This window comes from Symphalangus syndactylus, chromosome 18, assembly GCF_028878055.3.
Source record: "Symphalangus syndactylus isolate Jambi chromosome 18, NHGRI_mSymSyn1-v2.1_pri, whole genome shotgun sequence".
Taxonomy (NCBI): Eukaryota; Metazoa; Chordata; class Mammalia; order Primates; family Hylobatidae; genus Symphalangus; species Symphalangus syndactylus.
This window is the reverse complement of record NC_072440.2, coordinates 84,628,626-84,648,508: the sequence shown is the minus strand read 5'-3', so window position 1 is coordinate 84,648,508 and position 19,883 is coordinate 84,628,626. Positions and strand designations below refer to the sequence as shown.

The 19,883-nt window shown below is 43.6% G+C and overlaps 1 protein-coding gene across 2 annotated transcripts in view; it reads left to right on the top strand.

Moving 5' to 3' along the window:
• Window positions 1–19,826, top strand: part of LOC129468335 (glucokinase regulatory protein) — an 83,066-nt gene extending 63,240 nt beyond the window's left edge. Inside the window, exons 2-9 of one of the 2 annotated variants that reach the window (XM_055253751.2) lie at window positions 1,752–1,830; window positions 2,459–2,513; window positions 2,703–2,798; window positions 3,146–11,940; window positions 12,193–12,765; window positions 13,264–18,444; window positions 18,517–18,977; window positions 19,146–19,826. In XM_055253751.2, the coding sequence (XP_055109726.2) occupies window positions 1,752–1,830; window positions 2,459–2,513; window positions 2,703–2,798; window positions 3,146–11,940; window positions 12,193–12,765; window positions 13,264–18,444; window positions 18,517–18,977; window positions 19,146–19,664 (15,759 nt within the window). In that variant the 3' untranslated portion in view covers window positions 19,665–19,826. Of the gene's footprint in view, window positions 1–1,751; window positions 1,831–2,458; window positions 2,514–2,702; window positions 2,799–3,145 lie in introns of both variants that reach the window. The other variant, XM_063623831.1, reaches the window with a different exon arrangement.
• Window positions 19,827–19,883: the final 57 nt, after the last annotated feature.

Below are 19,883 nucleotides of genomic sequence, written 5' to 3'. Positions count from 1 at the left end.
TGCTCTGTCACCCAGGCTGGAGTTCAGTGGCGTGATCTCAGCTCACTGCAACCTCCACCTTCCGAGTTGAAGTGATTCTCCTGCCTCAGCCTCCCAAGTAGCTGGGATTACAGGTGCACGCCACCATGCCTGGCTAATTTTTTGTATTTTTAGTAGAGACGGGGTTTCACCATATTGGCCAGGCTGGTCTCGAACTCCCAACCCCAAGTGATCCATCTGCCTCGGCCTCCCAAAGTGCTGGGATTATAGGCATGAGCCACCATGCCTGGCCGCCGCAGCTAATTTTTTTAAATTATTTTTTATTTTTTGTAAAGACAGGGTCTCACTATGTTGTCCAGGCTGGTCTCAAACTCCTGAGCACAAGTGATCCTCCTGCCTAGCCTCCCAAAGTGCTGGGATTACAGGCATGAGCCACTGCACCTGACCACTTCTACTCCTTTTTAATTTCCAAGGAGATTTACATTTACTTTCATCTTTTGCCCTAACGCATTACCAGCCAAAGTTCACTCCACTTTTATTTTCAATTTGAGGTTCCTGGCTACACAGTGGGTATAAATTAGAACTCCAAGCCAGTATGAGGATAGACTCATGGTTAAAATTCTCAGAGAAAGTGTTTTTTGTTTTTTGTTTTTTCCCACCTAGAGTACAAATTTTCTCGTGGTGGGCAGATTTTTTTCCTAGCCACTTTTCCACTAAACATGTAGCACTTTTGAGAATTCTGGGTTTTTCCCAGGGTCTCTATTCCAAATACACACTTCACATGGGCCTTGTCTTTTGCTCCTACCTTGTTGTTAACCCAAATCCCTTCTGACTGACGCTACAAATGATGTAGGGCATTGAAGTATCAGATGATTTTCTACTCATGTTTTTCAGTTTTCTCCTTAATTTTGGTGTGTAAGGATTTGCCTTACTCTTTTTTGAGGAGCTTAATTTGGCATTTAAAAGGACACTAGGCTGGGTGCAGTGGCTCACACCTGTAATCCTAGCACATTGGGAGGCCGAGGTGGGCGGATCACCTGAGGTCAGGGGTGTGAGACCAGCCCGGCCAACGTGGCAAAACCCTGTCTCTACTAAAAATACAAGAATTAGTCAGGCATGGTGGCTCAGATACTCAGGAGGCTGAGGAAGAAGAATCGCTTGAACCCAGGAGGCAGAGGTTGCAGTGAGCCGAGATGGCGCCACTGCACTCCAGCCTGGGAGACAGAGTGAGATCCCATCTCAAAAAAAAAAATTGTTTTATTTGAAATTGTAACAAATGTCATTACTGCCTTTAAAATGACTTGGAGCACTTTGAAAAAATCCCAGAAGTTTTCCGACTACAGAATAAAATTAAAATTCTACCATTAGGCATAACCTGGCTTCCATCTACTTGTCAGCCTAGCATCTCCCACTACTTAGCAAAAGTGCACCTGACAATCATGACATGCTGATCTCAGTGATGTTCCCACTTGCCTGAAATACTCTTTCTTCACCTAAAAGCCTTGTGCTGATTCTTTAAACTCCAGTACAAATGCAACTTCTTGAATAATTCTCTTCCCTTCTCTCTTAGGAAGTTAACCACTGTCCTCTATATTCCCTGATATTTATATGTTTGTTACAGCATTTACATGTGGTTATGGATGCCAACTGTATCAATATCTGATATATGAGATGTATCAATATCTGATATCTAAAAGGTGAGAAGTGCTGTCAATAAAGTCTCTAACCTAGAACATAATCTGATTTTCTTTTTTCTTTTTGTGCTTCTCTAGACTTCAAAGCAGCATAGATTGAAAAAGATCCAGAAACTGACAGATCAGAGAGATCCTATCCTTTACTCTTCAGCTCAAGGTTAATAACAGACCAATTGTGGGTTGGCCTTATGACTCTAGCCTTAAATAGCAGGTGGAGGGAGGTTGAAAAAGAGGATGTAAATGGAAGAAGTGTGCCTCTTTTTTCTAGCATCTCCATGTCTAAAGATATGTATGTATATGGCTCCATAATTCTTTCCATGGTTCCTTTCCTTATGCCTCCTTTCCTCAGCTCCTTTTGTGCAAAGCCCAAGGTATTGGGAAGGAAACTTGGTGAGATTTAGAATGGACAAAGGGTAACTACCAAGAGTTTGGTGAGGGAAGTTTCCCTATCTTTTTCCCCCCACCGTAGATACTGGATAGACCCCTTTGGAGAAAAAGATATGTATCATGACCTCTGTTTCCCCTACTCTCACTGCTTATTACTATGATTATTCCTATTCTTCCCAATGTATACAGCTTACATCTACTGTATGATGAAGGCAGCATAGTATAGCTTTTTAAAAAATCTTGAGATGGGTTAAGTCTGAGATCTGCCACTAATTAGCTTTATGATCTTGGGCATAACTTCATCTTTGTTTCCTTATTTGCAAAAAGAGGGGGTTGGACAAAATGATCACAATCATCAATAGTCATGAGGCTGATAGATTCTTCACCTCTTCTCCCAGATCCACAGTGGGAAGAAAACCTCAGGATGGCTTGCACTGAAGCTAACCTGACATGGTGAGTAAAGCCTGTCTTCAGCCTATTCTACTGATAAATTCTGTGAAAGTTAGACGTAAAGTACCTGGACTCTGTTTTACTTCCTTCACTATGATAGCTTTCTGCTTTCTAAGTTAATCTCTCTTATTGTTTTCCTTACTGGTACTTTAATGAAACTTCAATTACATTGACATACACTGTTGCATCCAGTGTTTCAGAACTCCCTGTGGGCTGGACCCAGGAATATATACTCTGGTCAATGGATCGGAGCCTTCAACAGATCTTCCGATACCTAGAAAGCACAAGGTCAGGCAATGTAGTTTCTGGGTGGGGACTGAAGGTGGTAAAGGTTTTAAAAAGAAGGAAGGAAGGGAATGAAGGAGGGAGGGAGAGAGGGAGAAGAGAGAGTTCATTTTGTCTGTGGGGGAAGTTCGGGGTTCAAACTGGTGGAAGGATCATTTCTGGGTGGAATGGGAACAGTTTCCTCCCTTTGTCCTGGTGGAGAAATTATTTCTATAAGTAATTGATGTTGGGGAAAGAAACTTTTTTTTTCAAATTCTCCTTCAGGCCAAAAACATTTTGCATTTGAAATGGCCATTATTTTTCCTTTTCCTATTTCAATGCAAACTGAAACATTTCTCTTTATTTCTTAGATCAATGCTTATGGAACAGGATTTGCCTGAATCACAGGATATGATTTCTTCCTCTACCACCACTGTTCTTGTGGCTCAGAAGACTGTTCTATGCTGTTGTGACTATAAGAAAGCAAAACATTCTACTGACCACAGCATCTCCTTTAGTTCATCATGCAGTGACTCCAGTCTGTCTCATCTTCCTGTCTGTTCTGAAGGAACAACTTGGGAATTCCAGAGCCATAGTTTACCTATTTCCCACAAAAAGCAATCATCTGTGTTCAGGAATCAAGGCACAACCCTGCCTCCTTTTCAGCTCTCAGAGCCCCAGAAATCAAAACTTTTTCAGAATTTGGCAGATCTTTCACCCTTACAACCTCAGAGCTCTTTTATCGACTCCATTTCTGAACCCCTAAATATCTGCAAACAAAAAAGGAAAAAAAATGATGAGAGAATGAGCAAGAGTCATTTGACATCAGATCATGAGCCAAATTCTGTTTCCAAGGAGAGACCACGACTTCCAAGGTGGGCTACATTCAATCTCTCTCCTTCAGTTAGAAGGGAGCTAGAAGGACATATGTCTCGGAAGGTTTTTGCTTTGCGGCAACAAACAGCACCTTTACCTTTGAGGAAATCATGGGCAATGCTGAATTATATAACTGAAGTACAAGCAGGAGTCGCTGAATCAGAGAAACCCCAAACTCAGTTATCTATGCCCATTTATCAAAACACTGAGCAAAATATCAACAACAAATCCTCAGACCTTCCATCATTTCAGTTCCATGTGAATGCTGGAGTGGGATCTAGATCAAATAGCACAGAAACAAAACTTTCACAGTCAATTATCTCAGATAAGCAGTTACAACCTGGGGATGGCCCCCAAATCCTTGGATCCAAGCCTTTAGTTACATCAATGGGCACTCTACCTCCAAGAAGTTTAGAAGTTAATGTAATTCAAGAGGAAACTCCTTTACTGAAGAATGATGCAAAACACGTGCCAGAGCTTAGTATACAGAAGAGGGTCATAGGTTTTCCAGAAAAAAGGATACAGCAGCACAAGACACAAGTGACTAATGTGGAGTTGACCCCAAGGCTATCATATCAAGTCAAAGATAGCCTAAAGGTAACTCCATTGGCACTACTTCGGGTCATAAATTCAATGGGGATGATCCCAGAATCACATTCAGAATTTGCGGGTTTGTTCCCACGGCTGCCAAGTCAAGTTGTGAAACCAATGGAAACCATGGAAACAGTGAGCATAACCCCCAAACCACCAAATCAAGTCATTCAATCAATGGAGGCAGCCCCAAGGTCTCAGCACCAAGTTATGGAATCAGAGAGGATGGCCACAAGATTACTGAATCAAGTCACAGATAATAAGAAAGTAACTCCTGTAGCACTGCTTCAAGTTATGGATTCTATGGGGATGATTAACAAATCACATCCACATATAGAATCAGTGGGAATGACTCCAACACCACGATATCAAGTCATAGAGTCAGTGAAAATGAACACATTGTTGAACCATCAAGCCACAAAACCAGAAAAGATGAATCTAAGGCCACAACATGCAGTTATGGAAACTGTGGAAATGATGCCAGGGCCACAGCATAAAGTCACGGAATCTGTGGGCACAACCTCAGGGTCACAAAGTCACGCACAGAGTTTCAACACTGTGGAGTTGACCCTAAGACCACCAACGGAAGATACAAAATCTGCAGAGTTGGCCCCAAAGCCATGGTTACACGATGTCAGATCTGAGAAGGTAGCCCCAGTACTATTGCTTGAAGATGTGAAAACTCCTCAAATGGTAGAATGTAGGAGGTTAATTCCTGAGACACAGGTGCAAGGTATGAAATATGGGGAATTGACCAAAGGGACACAATTTAAGGAAGTAAAAGCTGCAGAGATGAGCCCCAAACCAAATCATGAAGCCACAGAGCCTGAAAGATTGACCCCATGGCATCAAGCCTCAGAATCTTTAGAGATGATCTCAAGACCAGGATATCAAGGAAAAGATGCAAAGTTGACCTCTGACACCTGTCACCAAGTGGAAAAATCTATTGGGTTGACACAACCATCTTTAGGAACTACCCCAGGGCCACTGAGCCAAACTTCAGAATCTGTGGAGATGAGCTCAGTATCATTCCGAGACATTCTTAAGACAATGCACCAACTTGGAAAAGCAATGGGGGAAACTCCAGTATCACAACACACAACAAAAGAATCTCTGGATTTGATACCAGGATCAGAAATGCAAAGTGTGAAATCAGAGGGGGTGACCACAGAGCCACAGCCCCATGATATGAAATTTGTTCACTGCAATCTAGGGCCATGTTCAGAAGTTACTGAGTTGTCAGAGATACCCCCCATGTCAGAATATAAAGAAACTGTGGGGTTGGCATTGCCTCAAGTTGATAAGACCCAGGGGGTCATCCCAGTACCACCACATTCAGAAACAGGATTTTTGGAGTTGACTCTAGGACCAGGCATGCAATATGAGAAATCAGAGCCACTACTGCAAAATTTGAAATCTATGGAGTTAACCAGTGAGTCATCTCCATTAGTGATAGGATCTAAAAAGTTAATTACAGAACCAAAACCACATGTTATGGACCTGACCCCAGGGCCACAGCTCCAGGGAGAAAAGTCTAAGCAGTTGGATCTAGAGTCACAGTTGCAAGATATGAAATATGTGAATTTAATCCAACAGTCAACTATAGGAGTGGTAGAATCTGAGGAGATGATGCCAGAGCTACTGCTACAAAGTATGCCATTGGAGGATTTGACTAAGAGGGAAGAGCTCCAAGGTGTAAAATCTGTGGATTTAAATATAGGCCCCTCTCAGCCAAGTGTCAAATCTTCCGGACTGACCTCAGGGCCACAATTGCCAAGTGTCAGATTTTCAAAGATATTTCCAGGACCACTTCTTCAAGGCGAAAAACCTGTAGAATTAATCTCACAACCCCCACATTATGGTGTGAAATCTGATGAACTGACCTCAGATTCCCCAGTTCAGGACATCAAATTGTCAGATTTTATCCCAGAGCCAACACATCAAAGTGTCAAATTTGTACAGCTGACTCCAGAATCACAACCTCAAGATGTGAAATTTGTGGAACTAAGCCCAGGACTATACTTGCAAGATGTCAAATTTTCTGATTTGATCCCAGAGCCAAGGCATCAAAGTTTCAAACATATGCAGTTGACACCAGGAGCTCAGCTCGAAGATATAAAGTCTCTAGGTTTTGTACCAGAGTCATCTCTGCAGTCAAGCCAAAGGCCACATGTTGAAGATATGAAATCTGTTCTGTCTACTGAAGGATCACAGTTTCACAGCATGAAATCTGTGAAATCGACCTCAGAACTACCATTTCAAAGTGTAAAATCTGAGGAAGTAAACCTAGGGCCATGGCAGCAAGATATCAAATTTTCTGAATTGACTTCAAGGCCAAAGCTGCAAGGTGTCAAATCTGGGGATCAAACTCCAGGATCAGTGTTTCATAGTGTGAATTCTATAGAGGTAGTTCCAGAGTTAGGGCTCCAAGATTCCAAATTAGCAAAGATATTTCCAGAAACTCAAAGTATGAAACAAGTAGGGCTTAACCCAGAGCTGCGGCTACAAGATGTCAAATTTTTTGATTTAGTACCAGGAACTCAACCTCAAGGTGTGAAATCTTTAGAGTTAAACTCAGGGCCACAGCTACAATGTGTAAAAGCTTTACAGATGACCCCAGGGCCAAAGATGCAAGGGGTACCACCTGTGACAATGGTTCCAGGGCCAGAGGGGGAAGGGGTTAAGCCTGAGTTGTTAGTACCAGAGCCACTGTCTCAAGGTGTAAAATATGTAGCAGGCAACCAAGAACCAAGCCTTGAAGCTGAAGTTTCCTATAAATTAGTCTCAGAGCCACAAATGCCAGATGCAGCATACACGGAGTTGACTCCTGGGCCACAGTTGCCCAGTGTAAATCACTCTGAGTTGACCAGACAACCACAGTTACAAGGTATGAAATCTTCTGAATTGATACAAAGACCACAGTTACAAGACGTAAATCCTGTGGAGTGGAGCCCAATCTTGAAACTTCAAGGTTTCAGATCTGAAAAGCTAACCTCAGAGCCACCGCTAGAAGATATGACATTTGCGGGATTAATCCCAGGGCCACATTTGGGAGATGTGAAAACTATGCAGTTAACGCCAGAGCCAGAATTGGAAGATGTCAAATCTATGATGTTAATCCCACAGGCAGGAGGTGTAAAACTTGAGGAGGTAACCCCGGGCTCAAAGCTTCAATCTGAGTTGCTGACTTCAGGATCGCAGCTGGAAGATACGAAATCTGTGACCCTAACTCCAGGACCATGCCTGGAAAATATGAAATCTATGGAGATAACTCCAAGTCCACAGCTAGAAGGTGGGAAATCTGTGGCGATAACCTTAGGGTCACAGACAGAAGATGTCAGATCTGTGGAATTCACCCCTGATTCCGAGCTTCAAGGTGTAAAATCTGTGGAGTTGACTCCATGTTCAAGAATTCAAGATTTAAAAACTGAGGAGTTGGTCCTAGGTACACAGCTGCAAGATATGAAAGCTGCGAAATTAAAACTTGGGCTAAAGATGCAAGGTGAGAAGTCTATGGCTTTTGCACCAGGGCCATTGCTTCAAGGGGTTAAATCTATGGAGACGCTTCAAAGGCCTCAGCTACAAAGTGTGAAACCTGAAGAACTGACTTCAGTCCCACAAATGCAAGATATGAAATTTGTGGAGATTACTCCATGTTTAAAGCTTCGAAGTTTAAAATTTATAAAGGAGACTCAAGATCCACATCTGCAATGTGTAAAACCTGTAAAGTTGACCCCATGGCAAAAGAGGCAGGCGGTAAAATTTGTGAATGTAACCAAAGGAGAAGAGTTTGAAGAAGTAAAATCTGTGAATTTAGCCCTAAAGCAACAGTTTCAAGGGATGGCACCTGTGGATTTAACCCTTGACCCTGAACAGGATGGTCAGATATCTGTAAACTCACAAGAGCAGCAATGTGTGAATTTTGAGCAAGTAAAGAAAGGGTCTGAGTCAGAAGGTGTAATGTCTTTGGAGTTAATTCCAGAGCCAAAATCTGAAGGTATAAAATCTGGAGACCTCAAGTCTTACCTACAGTTGAAAGGTATAAAATCATCTGAATTGACTCCAGAATCAAATATGCAAGATGTAAAAGCTAAAGAGTTCAAACATGAACCACAGTTGCAAAGTACGAAATCTCCCAAGTTGACCCCAGGACCACAGTTGCACCAAGTGAAACCCCTGGGCTCAACTGTAGAGCCACAGGTTCAAAGTGTGAAAACTGTGGAGTTAAACAAAGAGCTAGAGCTTGGAAGAATGAAATCTGTTCAGTGGATAACAAGACCTGAGTTCCAAGGTCTAAAATCTGTAGGGTTAAATCTTGGGTCACAATCTCAAAGTGTCAAACCTGCAGAATTGAAACTTTCCATACAGTTGGGAGATATGATAGCATCTAAATTGGTTCTAGAGCCAAAACGTCAAGGTGCAAAACTTATGGAGTTTAACCGTGGGCCACAGTTGCAGTGTGTAAAAACCTCTGAGTTGTCTTCAGGACCACAGCTGCAAAAGGGGAAAATGCCGGCATCAACCTCAGAGCCACAACTTCAAGGTGTGAAAACTGTGGAGTTAAACCAAGACTCACAGCTTAAAAGTGTGAAATCTGTGCAGTGGATACCAGGACCTGAGTTCCAAGGTATAAAAACTATAGGGTTAAATCTTGGTTCACAATCTCAAGGTGTCAAACCTGGACAGTCGAAATCTTCCATAGAGTCAGGAGGTGTAAAGTCATCTCAACTGACTCTAGGGCCAAAATTTCAAAGTGTAACATCTATGGAGTTTAACCTTGGGTCACAGTTGCACTTTGTGAAAGCTCCTGAGTTGTCCCAAGGACCACAGCTGCAAAAAGGGAAAATTCCAGCATCGACCTCAGAGCCATATTTTCAAGGTGTGAAAACTGTGGAGTTAAACCAAGACTCACAGCTTGGAAGTGCAAAATCTGTGCAGTGGATATCAGGACCTGAGTTCCAAGGTGTAAAAACTGTAGGGTTGAATCTTGATTCACAATCTCGAGGTGTCAAGCCTGCAGAGTTGAAATCCTCCACAGAGTCGGGAGGTGTAAAATCATCTGAATTGACTCTAGGGGCAAAACTTCAAGGTGCAAAACCTGTGGAGTTTAACTTTGGGCCACAGTTGCAATGTGTGAAAACTCCTAAGATGTCCCAAGGACCACAGTTGCAGAAAGGGAAAATTCTGGCGTCAACCTCAGAGCCACAGCTTCAAGGTGTAAAAGATATGGAGTCAAACCAAGACTCACAGCTTGGAAGTGTGAACTCTGTGCAGTGGATACCAGGACCTGAGTTCCAAGGTGTGAAATCTGTGCTAAAATGTGGTTCACAATCTCAAGTTGTCACAACTGTAGAATTGAAACCTTCAGTACAATTAAGAGATGTGAAGTCATCTGTGTTGACTCCAAGGCCAAAGCTCCAAAGTATACAACCTTTGACATCACTCCAGGAACATCAGTTGCCAGGGCTCGAACCTATTGATTTGAAATCTGGGCTACAGTTGACAAGTGTGAAATCATGTGGCCCAATTTCAACATCAAAGCTCTGTGATATAAAATCTATGGCATTCAAACCTGGGCTTCATTCGCAAGATGTGAAATCTTCTGAGTTGACCCCAAGACCACAGCTGCACAAAGTGAAACCCTTGGAGGCATGCCCAGGAACACAGCTGCAAGATGTGAAGTCTCCAGCATTTACACAAGCGCCACAGTTTTCAGGGGTGAAATCTGGAGTATTAAGCCAAGAGCTACCATTACAAAGTGATAAAACTGTAGCGCTGAACTTCTTACTACACTTGAAAAGCATGAAATCATCTAAATTGGCTCATCAGACAAAACTTCCAGGTATGAAATCTGAGCAGTTCAACTCTTGGCCACAATGGCAATGTGTCAAATCTTTTAAGTTGAACTCTAAGACAAAGTCCCGAGACATGAAGTTTATAGAGTTAAACCCCAGTTCACAATTGAAAGATATCCCATATTCTGATTTGACCACAAGGACCAAGATTCAAGGTGTCAAATCTACAGACTTCAAACCTGGGCCACAGTTGCAAGGAGTGAAATCTTCGGAGTCCATACTGAAGACGAAGCTTCAAGAAGTGAAATTAATGGAATGCAACTCAGGCCCATGGTTGCAAGATTTGAAATCTTCTAGGTTGATCATGGATATAAAGCTTCAAGACATTAAATCTACGGATTTCAGTTCTGGACCACACTTACAGAGTGTGAAATCTTCTGAAGTGATTCCAGGGGGAAAGCTTCAGGGTGTGAAATCAGTAGAATCCAAACCCAGTCCAGAGTTACAAAGTGAGAAATCTGATTTGACCCTGGGGAGGAAGTTTCCACATACAAAATCTGTAGAGCTGGAATCAGGCCCACAGTTACAAGATATAAAATCTTCTGATCTGATCGTGGGTATAAAGCTTCAAGATGTAAAATCTATGAAGTTCAGTTCTGGACAACACTTTCAAGGTATAAAATCTTCTGAGGTAATCTCAGGGACAAAGCTTCAAAGTATGAAATCAATGGATTTCAATTCTGGACAACAGATACAAAGTGAAGAATCTTCTGAGTTGATTCAGGGAACAAACCATCAAGATGTAAAATCTGTAGAATTCCACCATGGTCCAAAGTTACAAGGTGTGACATCTGAGTTAACACCAGAGACAAAGCTTCAAGGTGGGGAATCTGTGGAGTTCAACTCAGGCCCACAGTGGCAAGATACAAAATATTCTAACTCAATCATGGGGACAGAGCTTCAAGATGTAAAATCTATGGAGTTCAGTTCTGGATCACACTTGCAAGGTATGAAATCTTCTGAAGTGATCCCAGCAACAAAGCTTCAAAAAGTGAAATCTGTGCTCATGCCTAGGCCAATGCAGCAAGATGTGAAATCTTCTGAATTGACTATAGGTACAAAGGTACAGGATAGGACATCTTTGGGGTTAAACTCAACTTCACAGTTACAAGATAGAAAATTATCTATGTTAACACCAGGGATACACCCTCAAGGTGCGAAATCTGTAGAATTCAATCCTGGGGCAAAGTTGGAAGATATGAAATCTGGGTTGATAAAGCCTCAGACAGTGAACTCTACAGAAGGCAACCATGACCCAGAATTGCAGGTTGCAAAACTCTCTAAGTTGGCCTTGGAATCAAAGATTCATAGTGTGGCACCTTCTGAGTTCAATGCTGAAAAGCAGCAGCAAGATAATAAATCTCATAAATTGAATCCATGGCCAGACCTTCAAAGTGTAAAATTTATGGTGTTCAATCCTGAGCCACATCTGCGACATAGAAAATCTTCAGAATTATGCACAGGGACAAAGCTTCAAGATGTAAAATCTATGAAATTCAATCTTCAGCAACAGCTGCAAGGTGTGAAATCTTCTGAGTTGTGCCTAGGAACAAGGCTTCAAGGTACACAATCTTTAGATTTCAACCCTGGACCACAGTTGCAAGGAATAAAATCTGCCAAGTTGAATCCTGGGCCTGAGCTTCAAGGTATAAAATCTAAGGTGTTCTGCCTTGGACCACATTTGCAAGATGTGAATTCTTCTGTATCCATTCCAGAGCCACCACATCAGTGTGTAAATTCTACTGGGTGCAACCGTGGGCTACCTTTGCAAGGTGTAAATTCTGCATCCATTCCAGCACCTAAACTTCAGTGTATAAGTTCTAATGGGTGCATCCCTGGGCCACATTTGCAAGATGTGAATTCTTCTGCATCTATTCCAGAGCCACCACTTCAGTGTGTAAATTCTATTGAGTATAATTCTGGGCTACATCCACAAAGTGCGAATTTTTCTGCATCCATTCGAGGCCCCAAACTTCAGTGTGTAAATTCTAGTGGGTGCAACCCTGGGTCAAATTTGCGAGGCGTGAATTCTTCTGCATCCATTCCAGAGCCACCACTTCCGTGTGTAAATTCTATTGGGTGCAGCCCAGGGCCACATTTGCAAGGTGTGAATTCTGCATTCATTCCACAGCCAAAAGCTCAGTGTGTAAATTCTATTGGGTGCAACCCAGGGCCGTATTTACAAGGTATGAAATCGCCTGAATTAACTCCAGTTTCAAAACTTCAAGGTATGAAGTGTTCTGAATTGAACCCAGGGACAGAAATTCAAAGTGAGACACCTATGATGTTCAACCCTATACCACATTTGCAAGGTTTAAAATCTGAATTGACTCCAGGGTCAAAGTTTCCACGTGCAGCACCTATGGAATGCAACCCTGGGCCACAGGTGCAGTATGTGAATTCTTCTGAGTTGAATCGAGGGCTAAAATTGCAATGTATAGATTCTATGGAGTGCAAACTTGCGCCACACTTGCAGGGTGTAAAATCAGGGACAAAATTTCAAGTTATGAAATTTTCTGAGTTGCATCCAGGGCCAGAGCTTCAAGGTATAAAATCTGTTGTGTTCAACTCTGCGCAACATTTACAAGATGTAAAATGTGAACTGACTCCAGGGACAAAATTTCAAGATATAACACCAAAGGAGTTCAACTCTGGCCCGCAGCTGCAAGGTATGAATTCTTCTGAGTTGAATTCAGAGTCAAAATTTCAATTCATAAATTCTATCAACTTTAATCCAGTGCCACAGATACAAGGCATGAAACCCTCTGAACTAAACCCTGGGTCAGAATCTCAAAGTACAAAATCTGTTCTGTTGAATCCTGGACCACACTTGCAAGGTATGAAATCTTCTGAGTTAACTCCAGGGACTAAGTTTCAAAGAGTCCAATTTTTGGAGACGCACCTTGGCTCACAGCAAGTCATGCTACCTGTGTTCACTTTGGGTCCTCAGATAAATGGTATGAAATCTGAGGTATTTTTACCAGAGCCACTGCTTAAAGATGTAAAGTCTGTGGAGATAAATAAACAGCCATTGCTTTATGATGCAAATTCTGCAAAAATGATTTCAGCCTGTGAGCTGCCAGACATAAAATGTGAGGTATTTACATTAGAGCCATGTTTTCAAAAAGTGAAATCTGTGGAGTTAAAACCAGAACCGTATCCTCAAGGTATGAATTCTGAGGAGTTGCATTCACACCTCAGGCAACATAATGTGAGATCTGTGGTATTTGTACCAGAGCCATGTTCTCAAGATGTGAAATCTGTGAAGTCAACTCTATGGCCACAACCTCAAAGTGTAAATTCTTCAGGGTTGACATCATGTTTTGGGTCACAATGCGTTAAATCTGTGGCCTTTGCATCGAAGCCATGCTTTCAAGATGTAAAACCTATGGAGCTGACACCAGGGGCCCAACAGCAAGGTATAAATGATCAAGAGTTGACTTCAGGATGGCAAAATGTGAAATCAATGATGTTGGCACCAGAGCCAACTAGGAAGTTCCCATCAGGACCACTGTTGACTAGTGTCAGATTTTCAAATTTGTCTCCAGAATCACAGCAACAAGATGTGAAATCTTTGGAGTTTACTCTAGAGCCAAAGTTGCAAAGCGTAGAACATGTGAAATTATCTTCAGTGTCCCTGCAGCAAACTATAAAATCTGTGGAATTAGCACCAGGGTCACTGCTTCAAAGAATGAACTATGGGGAGCAAACTCCAATAACAAATTATCAAATCATGGAATCCTCTGAAATAATCCCTAGACCAGGGCATCAGTTTGCAAAATATGCAGAGATGATCCCACAGCCAAAGTATCAAGTCCCTAAATCTGCAAATTTGATTTCAATACCAATTTATCACACCACAGAATCTTCAGAAATGGCACAAGGATTGGCACATAAAGGCATAGATACTGTAGAGAAATCTGTGGGGTTGACCCCAAAGCTAACAGGTAGAGCCATGGAATCCTTAGGGATGCTGCTGCAGCCAGATCTTCAGGTACCAAAATTTGTTGATCTGACTCCAATGGTAAGGGATCAAGGCTCAAAATTCTTAGGATTAACTCCAGAGAAAAGCTACCAAATCCTAGAAACTATGGAATTGCTCTCTTGGCCACGGCCCCAAGTTAAGGATTTAGGGGAGTTATATATGAAGCCACTACAGCAAACTGTGGAATATGAAGGGATTACCCCAGAACTCAAGCATTACTTTACAGAAGCTATGGGGTTGACCGCTGAGGCAAGGATACAAGCAAATGAATTCTTTGGAATGACCCCAAAGCCAACAAGTCAAGCCACTGGATTTGCAGAGAGATCCCCAAGACTGTGTCCTCAAAACTTAGAATGTGTGGAGGTGACCTCTGAGAAAAGACTGCAAAGGGAAGAATCTGTGGTATTGATTCCAAAGTCATTACATCACGTCCCAGATTCTGCTTCAGGGATGACACCTGGGTTAGGACATCGAGTTCCGGAATCTGTGGAATTGACTTCTAAGTCAGGAGTGCAGGTAGAGAAAACTTTGCAATTAACCCCCAAACCACAGCATCATGTGGGATCTCCAGGGATAATATTAGGGTTAGGACATCAAGTCCCAGAATCTGTAAATCTGACCTGTAAGCAATGGCTACAAAGGGAGGAATCTTTAGAGGTGCCCCTGAAACAAACAAGTCAAGTTATAGGACATGAAGAATCTGTAGAGCTCACCTCTGAGGCACAGCAGCACAGGGAGGTATCAATGGGGCTAACAAAGTCAAAGAATCAAAGTATGAAATCTACAGGGACAACCCCAGGACCACTGGGTCGAATTGTTGAATTTATGAGGATTAGTCCAGAGCCATTAGATCAAGTCACAGAATCTGCAAGGACACAGCTTCAAGTTGCTCAATCTGAAGAGGTAATCCTCGTAGATGTCCCAAAAGTTGTTCAATCTGTGAAAGTGACCCCTGGACCACCATTTCAAATTGTAAAGTCTGTGGCAATACCAAGGCCAACCCCTCAAATGGTAGAATATATTGAGTTGACTCCAAAACTGCAACATGTGAGACCTTCAGAGCACCACTCAGGGCCATGTTTGCAAGATGTGAAATCTACGAAATTAATCACAAAGCCAAAACACCAGATTTTGGAAACAGTGGAGTTGACAGGGTTTCAAATTGTAAAAACTACATTAATCCCACGGCCATCCCTTCAAATCGTAAAATCTGAGGAGTTAGCACCAGGACCAATTCCTCAGGTTGTAGAACCAATAGGAGTAGCCCTAGAATCAGGAATTGAAGCAATAAATTGTGTGGATTTACTTCCAAGGCCACATCTTCAAGAACTGATAGTACCTGCAGAATTAACTCCAAGGCCACGTATTCATGTGAAATCTGAAGAATTAACCTCACCGCAAACATCTCCATTTGAGGAACATACAATATTGACTCATAAACAAGGGCTTCAGGCTGTGAAATCTACAGTGATAAAAACAGAGCCTCCTAAAGTTATGGAAACTGAGGATTTGAATCTAGGACAGGTGTGTCAGAATAGGGACTGTCAGAAGTTAACATCAGAAGAGTTACAAGTAGGGACTGACTTCTCTAGTTTCCTACAAAACTCTTCAACCACACTCATTTCAAGCTCTGTCAGAACAGCATCTGAATTAGGAGGATTTTGGGATTCTGGGATACAGGAAGTATCCAGAGCTTTGGATATAAAAAACCCTGGGACAGATATTTTGCAGCCTGAAGAGACCTATATAGACCCTACTATGATACAGTCTTTAACTTTTCCCTTGGCCCTTCATAATCAAAGCTCTGATAAGACAGCTAACATTGTGGAACACCCATGTCCTGAGATTCTAGGAGTGGATGTCATATCTAAAGAGACAACTAAGAGGAAGCAAATGGAGGAGCTAGAGAACTCACTTCAGAGACATCTACCACAAAGCTGGAGATCACTATCTAGGACATTCCAGGCAGAATCAGGGGTTCAAAAAGGTCTCATCAAGTCTTTCCTGGGCAGACAACACAATGTCTGGGAGAGTCATGCCTGGAGGCAGCGACTACCAAGAAAATATCTCTCCACTATGCTAATGCTGGGGAATAATTTAGGGACCACTATGGAAAGGAAGCTTTGTTCTCAAACATCTTTAGCAGAAGGAGCCACTGCAGATACCTGTCAATCTATTCAGAATTTATTTGGGATTCCAGCTGAACTGATGGAAGCTTCCCAGAGCCTGCCAGAGAAGGGTCCAGTTACTATTTCTCAGCTTTCCGTGGTCAAAAACTATATTCAGAGACATACTTTTTATCATGGTCATAAGAAAAGAATGGCCTTAAGGATATGGACACGTGGCTCCACATCTTCCATAATACAGCAATACTCTGGGACTAGAGTGAGAATAAAGAAGACAAACTCAAGGTTCAGTGGTATATCCCAAGAAGTCATTCAACATATGCCTGTCTCATGTGCAGGGGGCCAGCTTCCTGTCCTGGTAAAGTCAGAGTCTTCCCTCAGCATATTTTACGATAGAGAAGATCTTGTTCCAATAGAAGAAAGTGAGGACTCACAGAGGGATTCCCAGACAAGGATTTCTGAGTCCCAACACTCCGTCAAGCCAAATTATCTTTCCCAGGCTAAGACTGACTTCTCAGAACAGTTCCAGTTGCTACAAGATCTGCAGCTAAAAATAGCAGCAAAACTCTTAAGGAGTCAAATACCCCCCGATGTGCCTCCACCTCTAGCTTCAGGTCTAGTCCTACAATACCCTATCTGCCTACAGTGTGGCCGATGTTCAGGACTTAACTGCCATCATAAATTACAGACCACTTCGGGGCCTTATCTTCTTATCTATCCACAGCTCCACCTTGTACGCACTCCTGAAGGCCATGGTGAGATTCGGTTGCATCTTGGCTTTAGGCTGAGAATTGGGAAAAGACCCCATATCTCAAAGTATCGTGAAAGAGATAGACCCATCATACGGAGAATCCCTATATCACCATCACAAAGGAAAGCTAAAATCTATACTCAAGCTTCCAAGAGTCCTACTTCCACAATAGATTTGCAGTCTGGGCCTTCCCAGTCCCCTGCTCCTGTACAAGTCTACATCAGGCGAGGACAACGCAGCAGCCCTGACCTAGTAGAAAAGACAAAAACTAGAGCACCTGGGCACTATGAATTCACTGAAGTTCACAGCCTACCAGAGAGTGACTCTGAAAGCACTCAGAAGGAAAAACGGGCTAGAGTGAGAACCAAAAAGACCTCTGATTCAAAATATCCAATGAAGAGAATCACCAAAGGACTTAGAAAACACAGAAAGTTCTACACAAACAGTAGAACCACAACAGAGAGTTCCTCTAGGGAATTACCAGCCCATTTAAGAAGGAAGAGGATTGGAGCAACTCAGACAAGTACTGCCTCTTTAAAAAGACAACCTAAGAAACCTTCCCAACCCAAGTTCATGCAACTGCTTTTTCAGAGCCTAAAGCGGGCATTCCAAACAGCACACAGAGTTATAGCTTTTGTTGGGCGGAAGCCTGTGGACAGGACAAGGCCAGACAATTTGTGGGCAAGCAAAAACTATTATCCAAAACAAAATGCCAGGGAATATTGCTTACCAAGCAGTATCAAAAGAGACAAGAGGTCAGCTGACAAGCTAATGCCAGCAGGCTCAACCATTAAGCAGGAGGACATATTGTGGGGAGGAATGGGCCAGTGCAGATCAGCTCAACAGCCAAGAAGAGCTCACTCTTTCCAACCCAGACCTCTTCGACTGCCCAAGCCCACAGATTCCCAAAGTGGTATTGCATTCCAAACTGCCTCGGTGGGGCAGCCTCTGGGAACTGTACAAAAGGACAGTAGTAGCAGATCAAAGAAAAACTTCTATAGAAATGAAACCTTCAGCCAGGAGTCTAAGAACTTGTCCACACCAGGAACCAGAGTTCAAGCCCGAGGAAGAATCCTACCTGGTTCCCCTGTGAAGAGAACCTGGTACCGACATCTTAAAGAGAAACTCACATACAAGGAGCATAACCACCCCAGCTTCTATAGGGAGAGAACCCCACGCAGTCCTTCCGAGAGAACCCGTCATAATCCCTCTTGGAGAAATCATCGCAGTCCCTCTGAGAGAAGCCAACGCCGTTCCTTGGAGAGAAGACATCACAGTCCCTTTCAGAGGAGACACCACAGTCCTTCTAGGAAAAACCATTCCAGTCCCTCTGAGAGAAGCTGTCACAGTCCGTCTCAGAGAAATCACTGCAGTCCCCCCGAGAGGAGCTGTCACAGTCTCTCTGAAAGGGGCCTTCACAGTCCCTCCCAGAGAAGCCATCGCAGTCCCTCTCAGAGAAGCCATCACAGTCCCTCTGAGAGAAGACATCACAGTCCCTCTGAGAGAAGCCATCGCAGTCCCTCTCAGAGGAGCCATCACGGTCCCTCTGAGAGAAGACATCACAGTCCCTCAGAGAGAAGCCATCGCAGTCCCTCTGAGAGAAGCCATCGCAGTCCCTCTGAGAGAAGCCATCGCAGTCCCTCAGAGAGAAGCCATCGCAGTCCCTCTGAGAGAAGACATCGCAGTCCCTCTGAGAGAAGCCATCACGGTCCCTCTGAGAGAAGACATCACAGTCCCTCAGAGAAAAGCCATCGCAGTCCCTCAGAGAGAAGCCATCGCAGTCCCTCTGAGAGAAGACATCACAGTCCCTCTGAGAGAAGACATCGCAGTCCCTCTGAGAGAAGACATCGCACTCCCTCTCAGAGGAGCTGTCCCAGTCCCTCTGAGAGAAGACATCGCAGTCCCTCTGACAGAAGCCATCGCAATCCTGCTCAGAGGAGCCATCGCGGTCCCTCTGAGAGAAGACATCACAGTCCCTCAGAGAGAAGCCATCACAGTCCCTCTGAGAGAAGACATCGCATTTCCTATGACAGAAGACATCACAGTCCCTCTGAGAGAAGACATCGCAGTCCCTCTGAGAGAAGACATCTCAGTTCCTCTGAGAGAAGACATCGCAGTCCCTCTGAGAGAAGACATCGCAGTCCCTCTGAGAGAAGACATCGCAGTTCCTTGGAGAGGAGCCATCACAGTCTCTCTGAGAGGAGCCGTCACAGTCTCTCAGAGAGGAGCCATCGCAGTCCCTCTGAGAGGAGATCTCACTGGTCCTTTGAGAGGAGCCATCGTAGGATTTCTGAGAGAAGTCACAGTCCCTCAGAGAAGAGCCACCTCAGTCCCTTGGAAAGAAGCCGTTGCAGTCCTTCTGAGAGGAGAGGACGCAGTTCCTCTGGGAAAACCTGTCACAGTCCCTCTGAGAGGAGCCATCGCAGTTCCTGTGAGAGAACCCGTCACAGTCCCTCTGAGATGAGGCCAGGGAGGCCCTCTGGGAGGAACCATCGCAGTCCCTCTGAGAGAAGCCGACACAGTCCCTTTAAGGAGGGACTCAAGTACAGTTCCCCTGGAGAGAGGCCCAGCCATAGTTTGTCTAGAGATTTCAAGAATCAAACAAGTCTCCTCGGGACCACACATAAAAATCCCAAAGCAGGGCAAGTGTGGAGGCCTGAAGCTACTCGAATAGGCGAGATCTGCCCCTATTATTCATTGTCCTAAGTCTTCATCATGCTGCCCTTTCCAAGCTTCTTTCCTGCTCAGCCACTGCCTCCAATTCCTGCGCCCCCAGCGTGGAAAGGCTTCCATTTCTTTCTACCGGGGGGAGGCATGTGAGACTGGGTTTGTAATTTCTCTAAGATCAATAAAGGGGCAGTAAATGATCTTCCTGTGCATCTGGACTGAGACCACTGGGCAGGTGGATGGGGAAGGCAGGCTGGA